At 38.2% G+C, this 20,714-nt stretch overlaps 2 protein-coding genes across 2 annotated transcripts in view; one reads left to right on the top strand and one right to left on the bottom strand.

Moving 5' to 3' along the window:
• The window catches only part of LOC109227559, a 12,604-nt gene extending 3,840 nt beyond the window's left edge, over positions 1-8,764 (top strand). Inside the window, exon 2 of the mRNA XM_019392761.1 lies at positions 8,758-8,764. Within this exon, the coding sequence (XP_019248306.1) occupies positions 8,758-8,764 (7 nt within the window). The remainder of the gene's footprint in view (positions 1-8,757) is intronic.
• Positions 14,009-15,269, bottom strand: LOC109226444. Its single transcript, XM_019391194.1, has one exon. The coding sequence runs from the start codon at positions 15,049-15,051 to the stop codon at positions 14,233-14,235; it is 819 nt and encodes a 272-aa protein (XP_019246739.1). The 5' UTR covers positions 15,052-15,269; the 3' UTR covers positions 14,009-14,232.

The raw sequence follows: 20,714 nt of genomic DNA, 5'->3' as shown, positions 1-20,714 counted from the left end.
TTTCTGCTATGGGTAGAGTTACCGGCTCAGATATTCCTTGTAAAGCTTTTCCCAACCCTTTTCCTTGCTTGAAACCATGTCTAATCATTTCTCTGGCCACCATGATTGAAGCATTAGACAGGAAAGGCTGAGGACAAGGATTTCCCTCCTCGTGCTGATCTGCTACCACAATCTCAAAGGCTTGATAAACAATATGCTCACTTCCTTCCCTTGCCTTCAAACATGGGATAGATGGATCACGATAAATGGACTGCTCGTCTTCTCCGTGGACCACGATTTCCTGGTCTTCATACTCAAATTTTACCATTTGGTGGAGAGTGGAGGGCACAGCTCCTGCAGCATGGATCCAGGGCCTCCCCAGAAGGAAGTTATAAGATGTATCCATGTCCAACACCTGGAAGGTCACCTCGAACTCTACCGGATATCAGATCAATTTCACCGATGGTATCCCTCTTAATACCATCAAAAGCTCTCACACAAACATTATTTGGACGAATCCTTCCTGTCCCAATTTCCATCCTTTGTAGCGTAGAGAGTGGGCAAATGTCAACCCCTGATCCTCCATCTACCATGACTTGCTTGACATAATATCCTTCGCACTTGACGGTCAGATGCAAGGCTTTGTTGTGAGCTGCGCCTTCAGGAGGCAAGTCGTTCTTACTAAAAGGGAGCTATGGCGAAGAACCTTTCTGGCATCCTTTCGAGATGCTCGACTGAAGTTTCAATTGGCACGTATGCCTCATTCAAAGTTTTCATCAAGATCTTCTGATGTTCGGAGGATTTTGTCACTAATGATAGCAAGGATACCTGTTCAGGGTTCTTCCTTAATTGATCCACTGTCTCAGAATCAGGCATCTTCATTCTCCGGAAGAAGGCTTCCGCTTCCTCAGCACTCACTGGCCTCTTGGACGGAAAACGCTTCCGAGCGGCATTGTTTACCTCCTGTACATTCGAATATTTCTCAATAGAGTTCTTCCCTGGAAGTTCCCCCGAAATTTCTTTGCCCTTGTATGTGACCACTGTTTGCTGATAGTTCCATGGCACTGCAGAGGGGTCTGTCATTGGCTTCTGTGGTACGCGTCCAATAACCACTGACTCACTCAGCCGAGGCGGTTTAATTGTCCCCCGTACCACATAGGCTCCTTTCGGTACGTATATTGGTGTTTCCCCTTTTACCTCAGCTTTCCTTGGAATAGTGACAACCAATGGTTTTTCTTGGCGTCCTCGCGGAACATAGAGAATTCCATTCTTAGGAGAGTCCGTTTCTACTTTTGTCTCAGGTTTCTTCTCAGGCTCAGTTTTGACAGTTTTATTCTTCTTCTCCCCTTTTTCTTGCTTTGGGGGTACCTTGGGTTTCTTTTCTGCATCGGCAATAGCAATTATGGCTTTCAAAGCCGGATCAAACTCCCTGTCTTCACAAATCATACCGATTACCGGCCCATTGTTGTGAGCGGGCAACGGGTTATTAGTCACATTCGGGGCTTCTTCATCCCTCAACACTATTTTTCCTTGTTCAATCAAATCTTCCACAGCTTTCTTCAATGTCCAGCAGTTATCATTACTATGCCCTTCAGCTCCTGAATGGTAGGCACAATGGACCCCTCGTTGATAAGCTGGAGATTCTGGGTTCTGCCTGTTTTGGGGAATAGGCTGCAGCAAATTCATCTGGACGAGTTTCGGGAACAAACTGGAATAAGGTTTACCAATTGGCGTAAAATTTGGTCTCCTGGGCGGTTCTCGAGGACGGAAGTTATTCTGTGGTGGTCGGAGATTATATTGGTTCTGGTAAGGAGGTTGATTTCTTTGGAATGGAGGTGGATTTCGGTTAGCTTGTGGTTGCGGTCGGCCGAAAGGTTGTGCATTCATGACCTCATAAGGTGTAGGAGCATAGGCCATACCAGTATGAGGGTAGTAGTGTTGAGGGGTTCTTTCAGAGAAAACGGTCTAGGAGCCCGATACCTTCTTCCTCCCGATGCTGCCATCACTGTTTCTTCTTTCTTTTTGCCTTTGGCCATTCCTCCAGACCCGCCTTGGATGGCTTGGGAGGTTGCTCTTATGGCTGACTGGCTCAAAATTCTACCTGTTTTCAGTCCATTCTCTACCATTTCTCCGATTTTTATTGCCTCTGCGAAAGTTTTGCCCATGGCAGACATCATATTCTGAAAATAGTCTACTTCCTGGGCTTGGAGGAAAACAGTGACCATCTCTATCTCATCCATTGGAGGTTTCACTCTTGACGCCTGTTCACGCCACTTAATTGCATATTCACGGAAACTTTCTGAAGGCTTTTTCTTAAGATTCGCCAAGGAGTTCCTGTCTGGCGCAATGTCTATGTTGTACTGAAATTGTCGAACAAAGTCTCGGGCTAGATCATCCCAAATATGCCAACGCGAGACATCTTGATCCATATACCATTCTGAAGCTATACCAACCAAGCTTTCTCCAAAATATGCCATCAACAACTCTTCTTTGCCACCGGCTCCCCGTAACTGATTGCAATACTTCTTCAGGTGAGCAATGGGGTCACCTTGTCCGTCATACTTCTCAAATTTTGGTGTTTTGAACCCTGCCGGCAAGTGTACATGAGGGAACATACATAGATCTGTGTAGGAGACACTCTTTTGCCCGCTCAATCCTTGCATGTTTTTCAAACTCTGCTCGAGGCTTCTCATTCTTTTCGCCATCTCATCCTGTTCTGGGTCTTTGGGGATTTTGTCCTGCCCTGGTGTGAGCTCATATGGTGGCGGCTGAGAGTAGTTATATGCGGGATATTGAGGAGGATCCATCGGAAAAATAGGGTTTTGGAAGGTGAATGCAGAGGGATCAAAGGCAGGCCTTGGCATTGAAGGTTGTGTTGTAGCAGGGCACGGTGGAGCAGTGAAGACGTTAGGAGCTGCTCCTGCTGGGAACACCTGGGGGCGGACCTCAGAAGGTGTTCCGACGAAATGAGCAGTCATGGTAGGTTGTCCAAAAGGGGTATGAGGATGACTGATAGGGACAGTAGTAGCACCTCCAGCTCTAGGGAATAACTCTGGGAATCCAGGAATGTTGCTTGGAGGTTCCTTTCCATTGTTCCAAGCATCCCACATTTCCATCAGTCGCAGGCGCAAGATCCGATTTTCTTCAGCTGTAAGAGATTCAGAGGCCGGGACCCCCGAGATGGGGCTGTCTTCAGAGATGGGGACTGCGGGCAAGGTCATTTCTGTAGACATTTCCACACTTCCTTTCGATCTGGTAAAGTATTGATGCGATGCCAGCTTACCACAACCAACCACCGTTTCTAAAGGCAAAACTGGGATTGACAGCAACACACGGTTAGTTTGAGACAAGTAACAGATAGGTAATCGCACATTGGGGTGTGATGCACCTATACAGTCAAACTGATGTCTACATGTTTGCATCGGTTGCATGCGTCATCCCGGCTTTTCTTTTCTATTTTCTCTTCTTTTGATTTCTGCTCTTTGTTTTTCTTGCTTTCCTTTCTCTTTCTATTTTTCTCTCATTTTCCTTTCCCTCTGTTTTTCATTTTCTGCTTTTCCTTTTTCTTTTGCCATGGTCTTTCTCTCGGTTCCTTATTTTCTCTTTTGCGTTTCTTTTCCTCTCTTGTTTTTCTTTTATTTCCTTCCCTCATTTTTAGGGTTACGGTCGAATCCTATGGAGATTGCCTACGTATCATGACCCCGCATGAATCAGACCAAGCGTAGTTCTTGCAAACAAATGCAAACATAAGTACAATAAAGAAACAATTTTTGGGAATTTTCAAATTTTCATTAACAACAACTGCAATTACAAAGCTACTAAACTATTTGTCTTTCTTTTCTCGGAAATAGAAAGTGCCAAACTAGATTCAAAAACTACAGACCCGATTTTTAAGAATACATCAAAGCTTCAAATCCTGGGGCCCGCGGGACGTCACTCGGTATCGCCGCGGGCCTGCGTGCAAGACCCTTTTGCAACTGATCAAGATCGTTCATGACCTGGCGAACAAATATCATGACGGAGGCAAAGAATGTGGTACGACCCATCCGCTCACCGGCCTGACACTTCATGACAATGTAGTTGGCAATGTTTCTGATTCTCTCCCTGATTTGACCTTTCTCTTGGAGTAGCCGGCTTATCTGTTGAGTGCGAGCCTCTAGTACCTGAGAATCCTGGAAGTGAAGATCCTGTAATAATTTTATTTCCTTCTCCATATCGGCGATTAATCCATAGCATTGTTCCCTCTTGGCCTGTAATTCTTTCTCCCGACGGGCTGCCCTTTCTTCAAGAGTATTCATTTTTCTTTTCATGTTGGCGATGGTTCCCTCATAGTTTTTCTTCATTTGCTGTACAAATTGAGCCCTTTCCGCGGTCTTCTTTGTCCATTGCGCCCGAAGTTTTGCCACGCTTCCCTCGGATTTTTCCAATTCTTCCTGATAGTCCAGGACTTGTTTCTTCAACCCTCTTATCAATCTCTTGTCGGATAGACTTCTTTCTCGATTCCTGGCATCTAATTTCATTTGTTGAATTTGGTCCTTGAGAGCTCCATTCTCCTGGGCCAGTTGCTTTTTATCACCTTCATCGGCTGCGGCTTGCAAGCTGTTTTCAAACCGGAGCTCCTGAACCTGTTTTTCTAATGCTCCTATTCGGGACCTATACTCTTTTTCCTTACCTAACCAGTCCCATTGCACCCGAGCCTCACTAGTTAATTGCTTCACAAGTGGCCTTTTGGCAGGTCTCTCGGGGATTTGAAATCTTTTACCAAACCAAACCAAGTATTTGGGGTCTACCTCACCTCTGGCTCGGTCCTGTACTATAGTTTTAGGCTCAAGGTACCTGCACTCATTCCATATCTTTCGGATTCGACCTTCAGGGAATGTGGCTTTTGGGCCTAACTCAATGACTTGCCCACTCAGGTCTTCATCGTTGTGCACCGTCTGGAATCTTCCAAATTGTCGCAAAACTCGGTAAGGAGCATAGGGCTGAATGCTTCGAATACCCATCAAAAGAATATTAGAGACCTCTGCTGATGTGTATACAACTTCAGTAGGAGGAAGCCATCCATAAGCCCATTCAACTTTATCTGCAGTGAGGGATCTTAAACATGACGACCAGGCCTCAATACCCTCAGGGAACTCAATACCTGTAACTCGGGTCTCGAATTCTACAATACAACTCAACCCGGTTAAATCGTTGTTCATGTAGCCTGTGCGGTGACAGAGATGTTCCTGTATCCACAACTGCAAGAGCAAATTGCAACCTTGAAAGAATTTCTCCCCTTCTCGACATTTGGTCAGAGCTCGGTATATTTCTGCTACAATCAGGGGAACCGCTGTGCTAGTAGGTTTCTTCATGGCAACATCTAGCATCCCTACTAGGCCAAGGTCTATGTGACCATCTTTTCTAGGACAAATTACCACTCCCAAAAAGGCCACCATGAAGGCTAATCCCCGTCGGGCTTCCTATTTGTCTTTATTTCCAGCATGTGTTAATCCTGTATTGGGTTCCTCAAAACCTTTGGGGTTACCATACCGGTGATATAGGAAATGTAGTGTACAATACCCTTCCGCCAGATATCTACCGCGGGTCCTGAATATCCCGACTGATGTTCAACAAATCCAAGAACCTATGAAGAGTTAACGGTCGTGGGGCCAAAGGGTATCTACCGCGGAGGTTCCCATTGAGACCGGCATATCCAGCAATTTCTTCCAATGTGGGTGTGAGTTCAAAATTTGAAAATCGGAATACATTACGGGTCGGGTCCCAAAATGGTAGCAGTGCCTCAATGACATCCTTCCTTGGTCTGATTTTCAATAAATCTACAAGACCGACCAGGCTTTTAACGGCAGTATCTCTGCTTCCTTTTCCCAAGTCATGCCACCACATATGGAGTTTCAAAGGGATCTCGCTCAGGACAGAGAAGGTTTCGATGTTACTTGAATTCATCCTGCACATTTTTTTAGGGGAATTTAATGATTTATTTTGAAAAATGGCTATTTGTGCAAAAATTCTTTATTTAGAAAATAAGGACTTGGATTTGCAAATACGGCCTTTCAGCACTTCTGGGAGGAAGGTTTTAAGGCTGTGCCCGCAAACCATTTAAAAATGACTCAAGGTGGCTATTCTTGCAAAAACGGCCTTCCGGCGTCCTTTTGGGGACATTCGGCTTATTTTAGACAGGAATGGCATCACCCGACTAATTTATGACACAAAATTAAAATTTGGCATTTTTGGTTATTTTTGGCAGAATGGGAGGTTGGACCCGACGAGGGTTGCCTACGTATCTCACATCCGGTGAGAATCAAACCGGCGTAGTTCGGGCAGATTTGCCAAAATCAAAACTATTTTGAACCACAATTTTTCTTTCTTTGTTTTCAAATATTTTCCTTTTCCTGTTTTTTTTTTTATTTTTCAAAAATCCGGCAGCATTTCGGTACTATTTGGGCATTTGGTTTTTCACAACAAATGGTCACCCTCACTTAATCCTAACACTGCTTATTTTCTCAATTTTCACTCATTTAGACGAGCCGGTCAACATGCAAATCCGAGCAAATAAATGTGCAAGTAGCACGTAAGATGCATCAGGATGGTCAATTCATTTCAGGTCACCTGTCCTAGACGGACCAAACCCCTGTGTTGAGTACCCTAAGTCAAATGCACATGATGCAAATAAGCGTCCTACTAGGGATCCGGCATGAGGTTTTGTTCTTCTAGGCTTAACCCTAGGTTTATTGGTCTAGACCTGGCTTACCCGAGCGGACAACTCGAGTCGAGGGGGAGGCAGCGTACCGGGGATACAGAAGCTCCGCCGGCTTTGCAACTTATCCAAACCTCGTTCTAAACGGGGAAAAGACTCTAAACAGAAGAGAAGCTACACGAAGTGCACCCTTCTCCATGATGTAGAAGACTCAGAAAGAGGAAGGGATTCGCGACAGTTTATATATACAGTTTCAACAAATATCAAAGCGGTAAAACATTTAGCACATATAGCATGGAACATGTAGAAAAATCAGATAAAGCCAAATATAACAATTGCACTAAGCTCGAATTCTTGAAACCTGAATCGATGTTCTGGGTTCGTGTCCCCAGCAGAGTCGTCAGAGCTGTCACACCTCCTTTCTTACACACCTACCCCGGAGGATAAATGTATAAGGGAGTTTTTCCATTTAAAGTGACATTATTCGAAATGCGATTATTTATTTATTTTTTAGAGTCGCCACTTGGGATTGGCTTTTGGTGTCCCAAGTCACCGGTTTTTATTTAAATCCCAAATCGAGGAAAAATTCAACTTCCCAATTGGAGTCTGCGAACCAGAAATTCTGAATAAGGAATTCTGTTGACCCGAGGGAAGGTGTTAGGCACCCCCGGATCCCGTGGTTCTAGCACGGTCGCTTAAAATATTATAAATGGCTAAAATCTAATTTTTATACATGTTCCAACCTATAATGCAATTTTAAAAATTTGTTTAACCGCTTTTAGTTAGTTTTTATGAAAGTGAACGCCGTTTAAGAGCGTGTTTTTGGATCACGTCACATGAAATGCACCCGGATCCTCGACACCTCTTATTCAACGTTTTGGGATTTGGATTTGGGTCGCATGAAATGCACACCCGTATTTTAAGAAGATAAAATTATTAAAAGCGCGCCTAAAGTGGATAGCGTCTTATTAACTTTGCGGGAGGCCGTGATAGGTCTAAAGACCCGATGCCAAATTAATTTTGGGCCTGTTAAATTGCTTCTTCATGGCTCTAATAGCCCAGGCATTTATAAACCAAACTGAATGTGTTTTGACAAAGCATTAGTGTTTTAAACTGCCAGCTATCATCAGGAATTAATTTGCTGTGCATGAAACATGGAACTAAGCCTCACGTATGGGCCAGATTCTAAATATTTTACTAAGCTATGAGTTAACACAAACGAAGATAGAAAATATGGTTATATTAGAGTTATTACCATATGGAAGCATCAAACTTATTTAACATGTTGAAATGCATGCTATTAATTATTCCTTAGGCCTATTAGTCCTGAAGTTAACATGGATACAAATATGTACTAGCCTCAGAATCAGTTGCGAATTCCACGATGTTTTTCAAAGTTTAGCAATTACCCCGACGTGAGATGAAATCTAAACAAACATCAGAATTAACTTACGCTAAAGCTAAATATTACTGAATAAATACACACTAGTATAACAGTTCAATTATTACAATTGTCAAAAGTCCAGGTCGTCTATGTTTCAATTGCTACTACTACATAATCTATTGTGTAAGTTAACGTATATACAAGTAAGCTAAACATAAAATTATTAAGAGCAATTTGTTATATGAGCAATACACGTGAGTAAACATGAATTTGAACAGTTCAAGTATCCAGATCAGCCTTTCATTTCACATCAAAACTTCGATTACAAGTTGTCTTAGCTTTGGCCATTAGAGATTAAGCAAGTACCTGGAAGTTGAAATACACACAAGCAAGGAAGAGGAATCATCAGCAGTGGTGAGCAGATGATCAAATAGCCCAGAAATAGATTCAGCAACCCAGGAAATAATATCAAAACCAATCTATGGAGGAATGACTCCAACAATCAACCAAGGAGACTTTGAACAGCCCAAATCTACTCAAAATTTCGCCCAGGAATACTCAGATGATTTCAGCAACTAAATATTGAGCTAGACGATGTGAATCAGCAATTAACAATAAAAAATTAACCTAAGGTTTTCAATGGAACAGTATTTTTGGGATTTTTGAAAGTTTCTTTTTTTTTTTGGTTTTTATGCAGAATTTAAGATCTAAAACAAGGTTTTTAGAACTATAGGACTTCAAATTTGAACATCTTGGGATTTTGAAATTCAAATTTGGGATTTAGAGTTGCAGAAATGGATTTTGAGGGGGGAATTAGAAGCTGGAAAGTGTTGGGAATTTTCAGAGAGGTAAAAACTTGTCTTGCAAGGCAAGGGGTTGTTCTTTTATAGGCCAAGCTAAGGGAATTTTCAGAAATTTCACTTTGCACCCTTACCCCCTCTTTTATTTTTAGTTTTAGCTTAATTAGTCCCTGAAAGACTGACTTCTTACCCAAGCTAGATCACTAAATTCCTAAAATTCTAATTGGGATCCCCTCTAGAATGTTCTAGGGGTTTCCAATTCAGTTACTACAAGATTCCTTTTATCTAAAATACCTAAACTACCCTTTTATTCAATCTGAAATTACCAACCAACCCAAAACCCCTTTTGACCTTGTTAATATTTGCCCATAGTTAACTGCCCAAAACTCAGAGGATCAGCTATAACCAAACACTTCCTAAAAATGGATTAAACAATCTAACTAACTAATTCTAAATGGAGCTGCAATTAATTCTAATTAAACTATGCTCTAAGGCTGGAACAAACCCAACAAATAAACTATACTGTAACAAACAAAATAATAAAGAAACTGGAGAAAATTAACAGCAAACATGAATTATCCAAGAACAGAATTACACTTATAACCCTAAGAGAAAACGCAACAAAGTAATCTAAACTACAAAACCTAGGATACAGATTACCACTAACCAAATAAAGCATGGATTTAATCAGAAAACTATTGTTTAAAAATTAAAGAATTTCAATAACAAGATTAAAAGAACAGTATCATAGTTTCAGTCATCGAATCGGTAGAAAATTCAAAACCAAACCAGACGAAATCAACAAAGCATAGTCGAATTAAAACCCTAAATTAGTCCTAAAACAAAAGGACTACTGAGACGACCAAATCAAAACTAGAAAGCTCATGCATAAAAAAAAAGAAAAATCTACAGACAGAGGAAAGGAAACAAAGAAATTTAGAAAAACTTACTGATTAAACTTAAAACTCTACTTAATGTTCTGGCACATATGAGTTCGAAACTAATCATTCCTAAGTCTCGTAAAACAAAGGCCTGAGTTGACATGACTTGAACTGTTGAAGCTCAAAATTAGATCCGAAAATTTGAAAAGTTCTGGCCGACTTCGAAGGAAACCAGTGCCATATTAGGTGTGAAGGAGGCATGAAGATTATAGGGTGTTGTTTTGAGGTGATTTGGAGGCGGCGCCGCCACCGGAGGAACTGTGGCGACGCTAGGGTTTTGCGGATTCGAGGAACTCCGGTGGGATTTGAGAGGAACTGAAGTCGGAAGTGGAAAGAGGAGAGGGAGAGGATACTAGGGTGTTAATTTGGTTGGGTTTGGGTGATTTAGGGTTTTGGCCGGAATTTTAATTTACTATTCGAGGAGTTTGCTTGTGATTTGAGGGAAACTAGATCCGGATATGCAAAGAGGAGAGGGAGAGGATACTAGGGTGTTAATTTGGTTGGGTTTGGGTGATTGCCGCCGGCGGAGACGATTTCCGGCCGGCGGCGGGCGACGGAGGACGGTGGTAATATAAACGGGTTTGAGACGGTGATGAGAAGGGGGGGGGGGTAAGGTATCCGACAATTTTATATTATTGTTAACCTAGTTCTAAGCCGTTGGATCATGTAACCTAGACGGCTCAGATCTAATCGAGCCAAACGACGTCGTTTTGTCTCTGGATAGCTGGACCGGATTTGTGGACTATTGGACTGGGACTGGTTTGAAGAGATTTTGAGGTTGGGCTGGTGAATTAATTAATCACTGGCCCAATGCCGGCCACAATTTTTATCTCCTCTCATTTCCGAGCAACACAACCCATCTATGAAATTCAGCAATTCTGATAACGTAACCAAAAACAAATTTATTGTATTTCTGCTATTGTATGAATTATATTACTTCCTCTGTCTATGTGTCATGTTTTTCTTTTACACGCCTCTTAAAAAATATTAATTAGGAAAGGGATTAGACTATTATACCCTTATTTATATTTCAAGATAAAATCTCTCTTCATTGGATATTTATTCTATTTATGTGTATCTCCATCTTCAAGAACAATTATAATTACTAAGGGTAGAAAAGGAAAAGAAAAATCAATTTTGTCTTGAACTTCTAAAATGACGAATAATTTAAGACAACTATTTTTAATAACCACGACTGTTAATATAAGACGGAGGGAGTAATAACACATTTACGTCCAAAGTGAAGGTCTTATTCAATACTTTCATCTCCGTTCTTTCATTAGTCCCAACAAAGAAATAAATTTTTCAATGATTGTTTAACTTTTTTTCAGAAAGTAATGGCTGAGATAGCAAGTGTTATTTACCTTCTTTCTCCTAGAATTTTATGGCTATTATAACGTGTGCTTTCATGTCTTTTATTTGTAGGCGAATTCAGAATTTAATTCAAGAGACTGAATTTTAGCGAATCATAAGAGTCAGTTTGATCAAATGTCGAAGTTAAACGCCGGTATCTTTTGAGTTATACAAATGGTTCAAGCTATTTACAATAATGCTTTTATATTAGTATATTTATTTTAACAATGAAGGGGGAGCCTTGGCGTAACTGGTATAGTTGCTGCCATAGACCCTTGTGGTTCGGCCCTTCCCCGGACCCCGCACATAGGAAGAGCTTAGTGCACCGGTCTGTCCTTTATATTTATTTTAAAAATATGTAACCATCAATGAAGAAGTGAAGTGATTTTCACACATAGACGTTGATTCAGGGGCGAATGTAGTGTTTAACTAATGGGTTCAATTGAACCCATAACTTTCGATGCGGAGTAAAAATTTATATGTAAAAATTCATTAAAATTGTAAAAATAGTATTTATGAACCCATAACTTTAAATATAGTAAGTTCAATACTAAAAATCGTGAAAGTTGAACCCATAAAATTTAAATCCTAGATCCGCCTATGTTGATTCTAATTAACATAAAACTGATGTAATCAAACAAACAATAACTAAATTGAAAAATACTAAACAAACCATAATATTTTATACCATATAGAGAGGACCTGACTCTTGGTTCAACTGCAACATGTTTTTCACATCCTTCCTAGGACACACAAAAAATCAAAGAGAGAAACAATGGATTGGTGAAAAAAAAGATTTAAAAAAAAAAAAAGACTTAGGATTTGTGGAGTTCATTTAACAATTAAAAAGTTGCAAGATTTTTAGGTCGAACACCACAAGAGATAGTGGAATTCTTTTAAAAAAGGTTATGCAAATTTATTTTAACCTCAGAAATGATTGAGAGAGATAGAACAGCAGACAGGTGCAATTTTTGAAAGCTACAATCTTGCTTTTTAAAATATATTCTTTAGAAGAAAACTAAGTAAAGCAAATAAATTATGGTATTAGTTAGGTGCAAAATAAAGAAAATACTTTTTTTTTTTAACTATGATAGTATTTGGACTAGCTTGGACGCGTCTTAACTTATGCGTTAGATACCTGTTACCTTTCACCAACACAAATACCGGATAACGCTGCATACTAAAATTTAGGTAAATGAGAAGAAATCACCAAATTTTTTTTTCTTTGGAAGATTTAAACTCTGATTTTTATGATTTATGCTCACTTCATTGATCGATAAGACACGTTCGACGCAGTAAATAAAGTATTGTTTTGCGAATAAATAAAAGTTAAAAGAAAAAGGAGAGACACTAATTCAATTTCTAGATCTGCTTTTCTTTCTTTATTTCTGTGTGCTTTTTTTCATGTCTAAAATTCCATGACTCAAATCACTACTCACAGTAGCTCAAAAGCATCAGATTTTTACAACCATAATTTAGAATACATTCCACAAAATATTCTTTTTGGTAATTTTATCCAAAAAATAATAGAGTATCAGTGATGGGTTATGGTATTATGCTTTTTTCTTAGTTCAAATAGTCCATATATATGTGAATGCATGAAAATGACTGGACATACTCCCTTTGCGCATATTTCCACATGTTATATGTCTAATCTTTTTCAAATATATTCTTGAAATTAATTTATTAACTCACTTTATCGGATTCTCTTTAAAATAGAATATCTTTTATTTGAGTAATTTTCTTTTGGATTATTAGGGTAGAAGTTTTATATCCAACACCAGCTACACAGGGTTCACATTCGATTTAACAAGATTTTGGGAGATAATCAACTTTAAGGGTACGTTTGGTGACCCGGATTACGAAAATAATTACGGTATAAAATTCAATATTATTTAATGCTTCGTTTTCTTACATTTCTATTTTTGTTATAAGTAATATTTTTCTATGTAGTTTAGTTTTATACCGCATTCAGACGTGGGATAACAATCCTGGATTAGCTATCTAGATAAAACAAGATAAATGATAAAATTGTCCTTCTGCAAAGCCTTTCTCACAATAATTAAGAAGATTAAGGTTGAAATTGAACACGAAAGTTCATCCAAATTTATCAAATTTAAATTTGAACACATGTTTCAGATCATATAATGTACAATATATCCCAAAAATAGTGCAGTAAACCAAACAAATCAGAAGTACCAACTAATCCAGGGATATAATTTTTATATTACATCCCAACATAATTTTATCCGCGTATTAAACGACCCTGGTTTGAAGACATGTTAATAGTTATGTTAGCATTTGTTATGCTGAGATTAGTTATATTGGGATTAGTTTTTGTAGTATTATTTCTTATTGACTGTTTGGTATGTTGTATTAATCCTGAGATTGTCAATTTTACAGCTTTATCTTGGGATAACTTATCATGGGATTACTAATCCACCTTTTGGCCAGAGGCGGATCCAGGTTAAATTCCATGGATTCAACTTTTAAGGGTTTTAGCATTGAACCCATTATATTCTTAAAATTATGGGTTGATATCTACTATTTTTTGCAATTTTAATGAATTTTTACTCTGCGTTGAAAGTTATGGGTTCAATTGAACCCGTTGGTAAACACGCTATACCAGCTCCTGCCTCTGGCAAATATAAGTTATCCCGGTACTATTTTTAATCGTGGGTTAACTTATTCCAGAATTAATAACCAAACAACGGATAAGGCGGTACTAAATTTTTATCCCAAAATTATTTTTACTTGTCCATCGTACCAAACGACCCCTAATAGATATAGTCAAACTAAGCCTTCTAGTTCTAAGATGGTTGAGAAAGGAATAACAGAAGGGAAAATGGCAATACATGCAACAAAAGTAAGTTTATAAGACAAAATAACAAAGATCTTAGGCAAAGTAACATTTGCAAAAACCTCCCATAGCTTTCATCACTATATATTACTGTACAGATCTATTGTAGCAAGCCAGCAATATGGAGGAAGGCCTAAGACCTAGGAAAAAAGAAAAGAGTTTACAAAGGGAGAGAGCAAAAACTAGTACATGAAACTTGAACATGAACTAATAGCAAGCTATGATTCATAAGAATCAACAGCTGAAAACTCTTCTTCCCTCAACAATCTCTGTTGTCTTGCTATGAAATTCTCAATAGTTTTTCTGAATTCGTCACCGCTCATCTCGTCCTCTGGATATGAGGCTGTTGTTATTGTCATAGTTGGTTTTACACTGTCAGTGTTTATAACTTTCCGACATCCTACTGTAGCCGATCGGATCAATTCTCTTCTAGGTTTTTTCTCATCTTTGGACAAACTTATAGAGTTCTCCGAATGGCTACGATGAATTTTCTTAACTTGTCTTTCCACCAAAATACTCTGTTTCCTCTGTTTCTTGCTCTGTTCACAACAAGTATCTTGTATCAAAATGCTCTGTTTCCTCTGTTTTTCGCTCCGTTCACAACAAGTATCTTTTACCAAAATGCTCCGTTTACTCTGTTCACAACAAGCTTCTTTTACCAAAATGCTCTGTTCACAATAAGTCTCTTTATTCATTGAACATTTTTGCTTGTACTCATCGTACAAATCGATTTTAACGTTGTTTGTCGAACCATCTTTAGCAGATGACTGTCCTGATTTCAAGAAGAGGATGATGACAATCACGTTTCCAAGAACGAAGACGAACCGGGGACTAATAAGGGTGACACCAAGTCCCTTGAAATACTCTGTCAAGAACTTGAAAGTGAGTGGCAATTGTGTCGAAAATCTTGAGATTATGACCAAAAATATGCAGAATTCGATGAATCGAAACAAAGTTGTCATTCTTTGACGCTTTTTGTACCTCAGTATAGCGTTTGCTTTCTCCAATTTAATGTTGTGGAAATTTAAGGATTCCATGTTTTTGTTTTTCACTTTCCTTATAAAAATTGGTTTCAAGTGAAAGATAAGAGGTATTTGGTGGATTTTTGGTTTTTGTCCACTCGAATCACAAGTTATTTCTGTTTGTAACAATGTTCAAGTTGAAGAGAAAAGTGTGAAAAGAAGTAGAAGAAAGCAGAGCAATTGGTCTTTTTTTTTTTTTTATGTTTGCTTTGAAATTGTGGGGATTTTAGAGGCAACCTTGGAGTATATATAGGCAATATAGAAGTATATATTCTTTATATACTTTCTTTCTTTTTTACTGGTTGCTTTAGGCATATTGTAAAGTATAAAGTCGATGGCTTATTCAATTTGGACTACTTAATGTCACGTCTTATCTCACCTGCTTTGTTTTATAGTTTATACTGTATGGTATATATTTAATCTCACACTTTATCCCACCTTATGCTGCGTACCGAACGACCCCTAAGAATGTAAAATGCTCTTTACCAAGTGTTCTATATTTTCAAGATTCGAAATTTGAAACCTTTGATTAAGGTTGAAAGGATCTCTACCAGTCTGTTCGAGGCAAGTGGAATATATACACACATACACACACACACACACATATATATATATATATATACTTATATATATATATATATATATACTTATATATATATATATATATATATATAATCAATGTATTTCACTGAATTCGTCATTTTCGACACGAAGTATTGATATGCCGTAAAAATTGCTAAAATTTTGATAAATATTAAATTTTAATTTTATAAAATTAAAATTGTAATGGATTTAATGGTCAAAATCCAACCCACCAAATTTGTATCTTGATACACCTCTGTACTCTACCGCACCCATAGTGATCCTTTTATCTTTTGGGGGGTCCGATTTTGTGTTAATTATTGAATAGATTCTTGTCGTTTTCACTTTTGCACGCTTGATGTTTGGTATATTTATTTGGACTCGAATAAATTTGAATTCGCATAAAAAAAATCTTACATTATGGATACATAAGAGACTTATTCGGTCATGTCTAGAATAATGATAGACTTTTGGTATGTAACAGTACCTTATTCCATTGCATCTGTTGTAGTTGGGCACAGCAAATCAATACCAAACTGCAACTTTGAAGAACTCACACTGTTTGGTACAAGTGGATAATTATTTCGAATATGGTATAGCATTTCCAACTCTATTATTTGTTGATTCTTGATTCTAATCAGACATATTAGTGATGGACCCTAATGTTTGGTTTCATTTAAATTAAGAAACACAGAATTAAAAAGGTGAGAAACTCTTATCCCATATGGATTATCCTATACTAATAATGTTTTGTACTAAATGACCACTTGATGCATAGGCTATGTCCTCGAATCTTGCCAGCATTGCACAGGTGGACATGGATTAGACAAAGAATAATAGGTGAAATTCAAAAATACCCAGATTTATAAGTGGTAATTGAAAAATAGTCAAAGTTTCAAAAGTAATCGAAATTTAGCCATTTTTCATTTAAAGATAAATCTGAACGAAAATACTGTTCAAAATCCGGAAAATATTCCAGCATAATATACTGGTTCAGCATAATATGCTGGAAGTTCATATATAGGTGCTCCAATCTCCAGTATATTATGCTGTAACTTTCCGTAGGCTGGAGTTCCAGCATAATATGTTGGAAGTTCATACAGATGTGGACCAATTTCCAGTATATTATGCTGGAACTTTCCGTGTTGCAGCAAAATAGTGGCTATTTTTCAATGACTTTACAAACGCTGGCTATTATTTAATTATCAATCCGAAAATTGGCTAGCCCGTGCTATTTTCACAGAATAATTCCTTTATCTACAAATTATAAAACAGAAGAAACTGTGACTGGTACGGGTATAATCTTGGGTGTGACTTTTACCAATGCTATGTAAAATATATGGGTATCGAATGCTCGAAACTGTAACCACCTAATAAGTCTCGTTAAATTTTGAAATAATGGTTATGTTTTGGCTTTTTTCTCTATTGTTACTCTTACTCTAATCCACATTTCCCGCGTAGAATAACTTGTTGGACTATGGACGAGGACAAGTCAACATGGCGGTAACTCTACCTAGAATTTTGGATGTTCAGAGATCTAGGTTCAAGGAGCTCAAACAAAGTTGTGATTGACCGGTTCAACATTGTCAATGTAAAATCTTTGGTCCCTTCTCGTGATGAAGACAATGTTCAGTAACAAGGATAGAACCTTACACGTTATTTAATGATTACCTAAGTTTGATGTGGTATTTATCAAATAGTGTCAATCTAAAAGATTACACGTTTAGGAATCACCTATGTAAGTGTGAAGTGGAAGCCGCTTCAATAAGAATTCTGTAAGGCAAATTCTCTACGCACTTATGAAACCAGGCGGTGTTCATGGCTGAAACGAACACAACAATGAGAACCAAAAGACGGTTAAGGGTTGGTTGTGTGACATATGGTTGTCTAGATATACACTAAAGTTCGACGTTTCAAAGATATCAAATCTACCGATTGACCGAGTATATCCGACATATGCTCACTACGGAAAGTTCAAAGGGAAACCTACTTATCCAGATGCGATTAATCCTTACTTGCAAATCACACAGCTTTCATCTATGATCATTCTTGTTACATCCATTCTCATTCATGTGGGGGATTGTTGGACTTTAAAGGCATTGAGCTTCAAAGACTTTAAGCATTGGGCTTTAAAGTATAAGAGTGTGAATTGAAAATGGTGGGAAATAAAATGGAGGGAAATGGAAATTTGAATGAAGTGAGCTTTTGACTTGCACTTTGTCCCTCATTGGTGAGGGACAACTACATTTGTGTGCTTATATATAGAATCACTTCTTAAAGCTCTTAAAAGGAGTTGAAGAGAATGAACCCTCGCGCCGTCGTCGTCGCTCAGCTCGGCTTTAGCTTTGGCTTTGGATTTGGATTTGGATTTTTTGGATTTATATTTGGATTTGGATTTGTCAAATGATCGATCGATAAGATTATTTTTGGACAAAATTTATTTAATAATTAATTAAATGCCAGATCACTGCTGAAGATTCAGAAGGATAGTCTGGCCGCTGCAGATTCAGAGGACCACGCAGGCCGCGTAAACTTCTGAAAAGGCACCTTTTCCAGAACAAACATCACACCTCTTCCAATAATTGCCTATAAATTCTGAGGCATGGCTTATTACAGAACTTCCTTCTTTCTGAAAATACTGCATTCTAATTCGCAGTCTCTCTCTCTCAAATTCGTAAGTGTGATTTTGCTCCGTTCTTTGAGTTCGTTGGTATCCTGCAGTTTGTATTGCCACTGTTGCAGGAAGGTTTATTCCGTTTTATCCTGGGAGGATTTAATCCATTACCTTGGCAACGTGTGAGGGGGTTAAAATTCCTTAAGGATGCACAAGCAAATTGTGGACGCGGAATATTTCTTAATCTTTACTGTTTTTTCAATTTCTTTTATTCTTCTAACAGTTTTTCTGATTTTGTGTTTTAACACAGTAGCAACAACATAACTCACATATTTTCACGTAACTTGTATGGCCAACCAACATTATATATGAGTAACTTAAGCTTATACGAAATTTTATGATGTAATTATTTTTTTAAGTATGGTAAATTAAAAATAAATGACTCAGTATTTTTTGTTTGTTTTTATTGGAATTTGTTCTTTTTTATATTATTACTTTTATATGTTTTTTACACTGTTATTTGATATAATAGTGGGATAAATAAGGATATAAATTAGCTATCTACCTTCTATATAGGATAACTAATTCCACAATTTTAGCGTAAATCTTATTGGCAAATTAGCTAATATTTATGACCAATCATGAATAAATATAATTCAAAATTCTATTTCGAAATTATTTTCCTTTATCTCTCGTATCAAGCGGGCTGTAAGCTTATCCGTTTGTTGCGAATTATTAACATCCCGTTATATTGATACTGCTCACTTAGTACTAGATTTTCGTTCCATTGTTTGGACTTTCTAGAGTATCTTTTTTCCAATGAGCTGACTTGACACTTTAATTTGGACACTTTCAATAATTATATGTGCTATATAGTTAATGTATTTCCAAGTGGCAAACTTATATCCAAGTGTACATATTTTATTGGAAGTCACACCTCCTTCCTTACAAACTAAGAAATTGTCATTTGTCACACAACGGTTTTCCTACCTTTTTTCTCTTATAAACTCTCACACGAAAAAAATTATCTTTTGATTATGGTGGGCTCATACTGGTCGGATTGATTTTAAGTGACAATTCAATAATATAGTATAAAAGATAGTTTTGTTCTTTTGGTTTAGAAAAGACCCTCCTATGGAAGTTGGCTATCCCTAAATTATATATCATCATTGTTTTAAAAATATTGCATTATGCTTTTGTGATAGAAAATATTTACACTCGGTTTTAACATTAAGTCAAAATAATTTCTCACATATCACAAACTAAAATGATATACATATTATTCATCACGGCTATGAAAGTGTATATATAAAATATATATCATACATTTATTTGTGTGATGACCCGATAGGTCATCTCATGTTTTAGAATTAAATTCTGTGTTCCGAATCCTTAAATATCCTATTTTAGCCTTCCTAAATTTGCGTGCGTGATCCGGGTATTTTTCTAGAAGGCTTATATGGTAAAAATTGATAAAAATAAGTATTTTTACCTTAAAAGTTAATTTGAGTTGATTTCGGTCAACGTTTTGAGCAAATGGACCTAGATCTGTGTTTCGACGGTCCTGGGGGTCCGTATCGTAGTTTGGGACCTGGGCGTATGCCCGAAATCGAATTCCAAGGTCCCTAACTCGAGATATGGAATTTTGATGAAAACTTAAAGCTTTAAAGTCTAATGATTTTAAGAATTTGATTTATGTTTGGCCTTGTTGATACCGGGTCCGTATTTTGATTCTGGAGACTAGTACAGGTCCGTTATAATATTTAAGACTTGTCTGTGAAATTTGGCGAGAAACGGAGTTGGTTTGACGTGGTTCGGACGTTCGGTTGTGAAAATAGAAGTTTTAAAGCTTTCTTGAAAATTTCATTTAATTTGGGGTTTAATTCGTAGTTCTAGGTGTTACTTTGCGATTTGATCGCGCGAGCAAGTTCGTATGATATTTTAGGACTTGTGTGCATGTTTCGTTTGGAGCCCCGAGGGCTCGGGTGAATTTCGGATAGGCTTCGGGGTGTTTTGCACTTAGGAAATCTGGTATGTTGCTGCAACTGGTGTTCTGCTGCGTTGTGCTTCGCGTTCGCGAAGGGGATTTGGGCTGGGGGAGGATTTTACACTACGCGAACGCGAAGCACTAGGGGATTGCTCTATGCGAACGCGACCCATATCACGTGAATCCGTAGCTTTAGCTAGGCTGGATAGGGGAGTTGAGTTAACTCTACGCGAATGCGAGCACCGTCTCGCGAACGCGGAGGTCGGGGGGGATAGACCTTCGCTAACGCGTATAGTTACTCGTGATCGCGTAGGCCACTTAGGCCCTGCTCTTCGCGAACGCGACAGTGTTCACGCGAACGCGATGAACACTGTAGCCCAGCTGTTAAACAGTCCCATTACGGGATTTTGGCCATTCTTTCAAATTTTCAAAAGCTAGAAAGCCTAGAGACGATTCTTCTAAGATATTTTCTTCCCTAAATTGTTGGTAAGTGAT

The sequence above is a fragment of the Nicotiana attenuata genome, chromosome 6 (genome assembly GCF_001879085.1).
Source record: "Nicotiana attenuata strain UT chromosome 6, NIATTr2, whole genome shotgun sequence".
In the NCBI taxonomy this organism is placed as follows: Eukaryota; Viridiplantae; Streptophyta; class Magnoliopsida; order Solanales; family Solanaceae; genus Nicotiana; species Nicotiana attenuata.
This window is presented reverse-complemented; position numbering and strand designations above follow the sequence as displayed.

What these genes read in the sequence shown, in the direction of transcription:
- LOC109226444 (XM_019391194.1), bottom strand. Translation starts at nt 15,051, where the DNA reads ATGGAATCCTTAAATTTCCACAACATTAAATTGGAGAAAGCAAACGCT.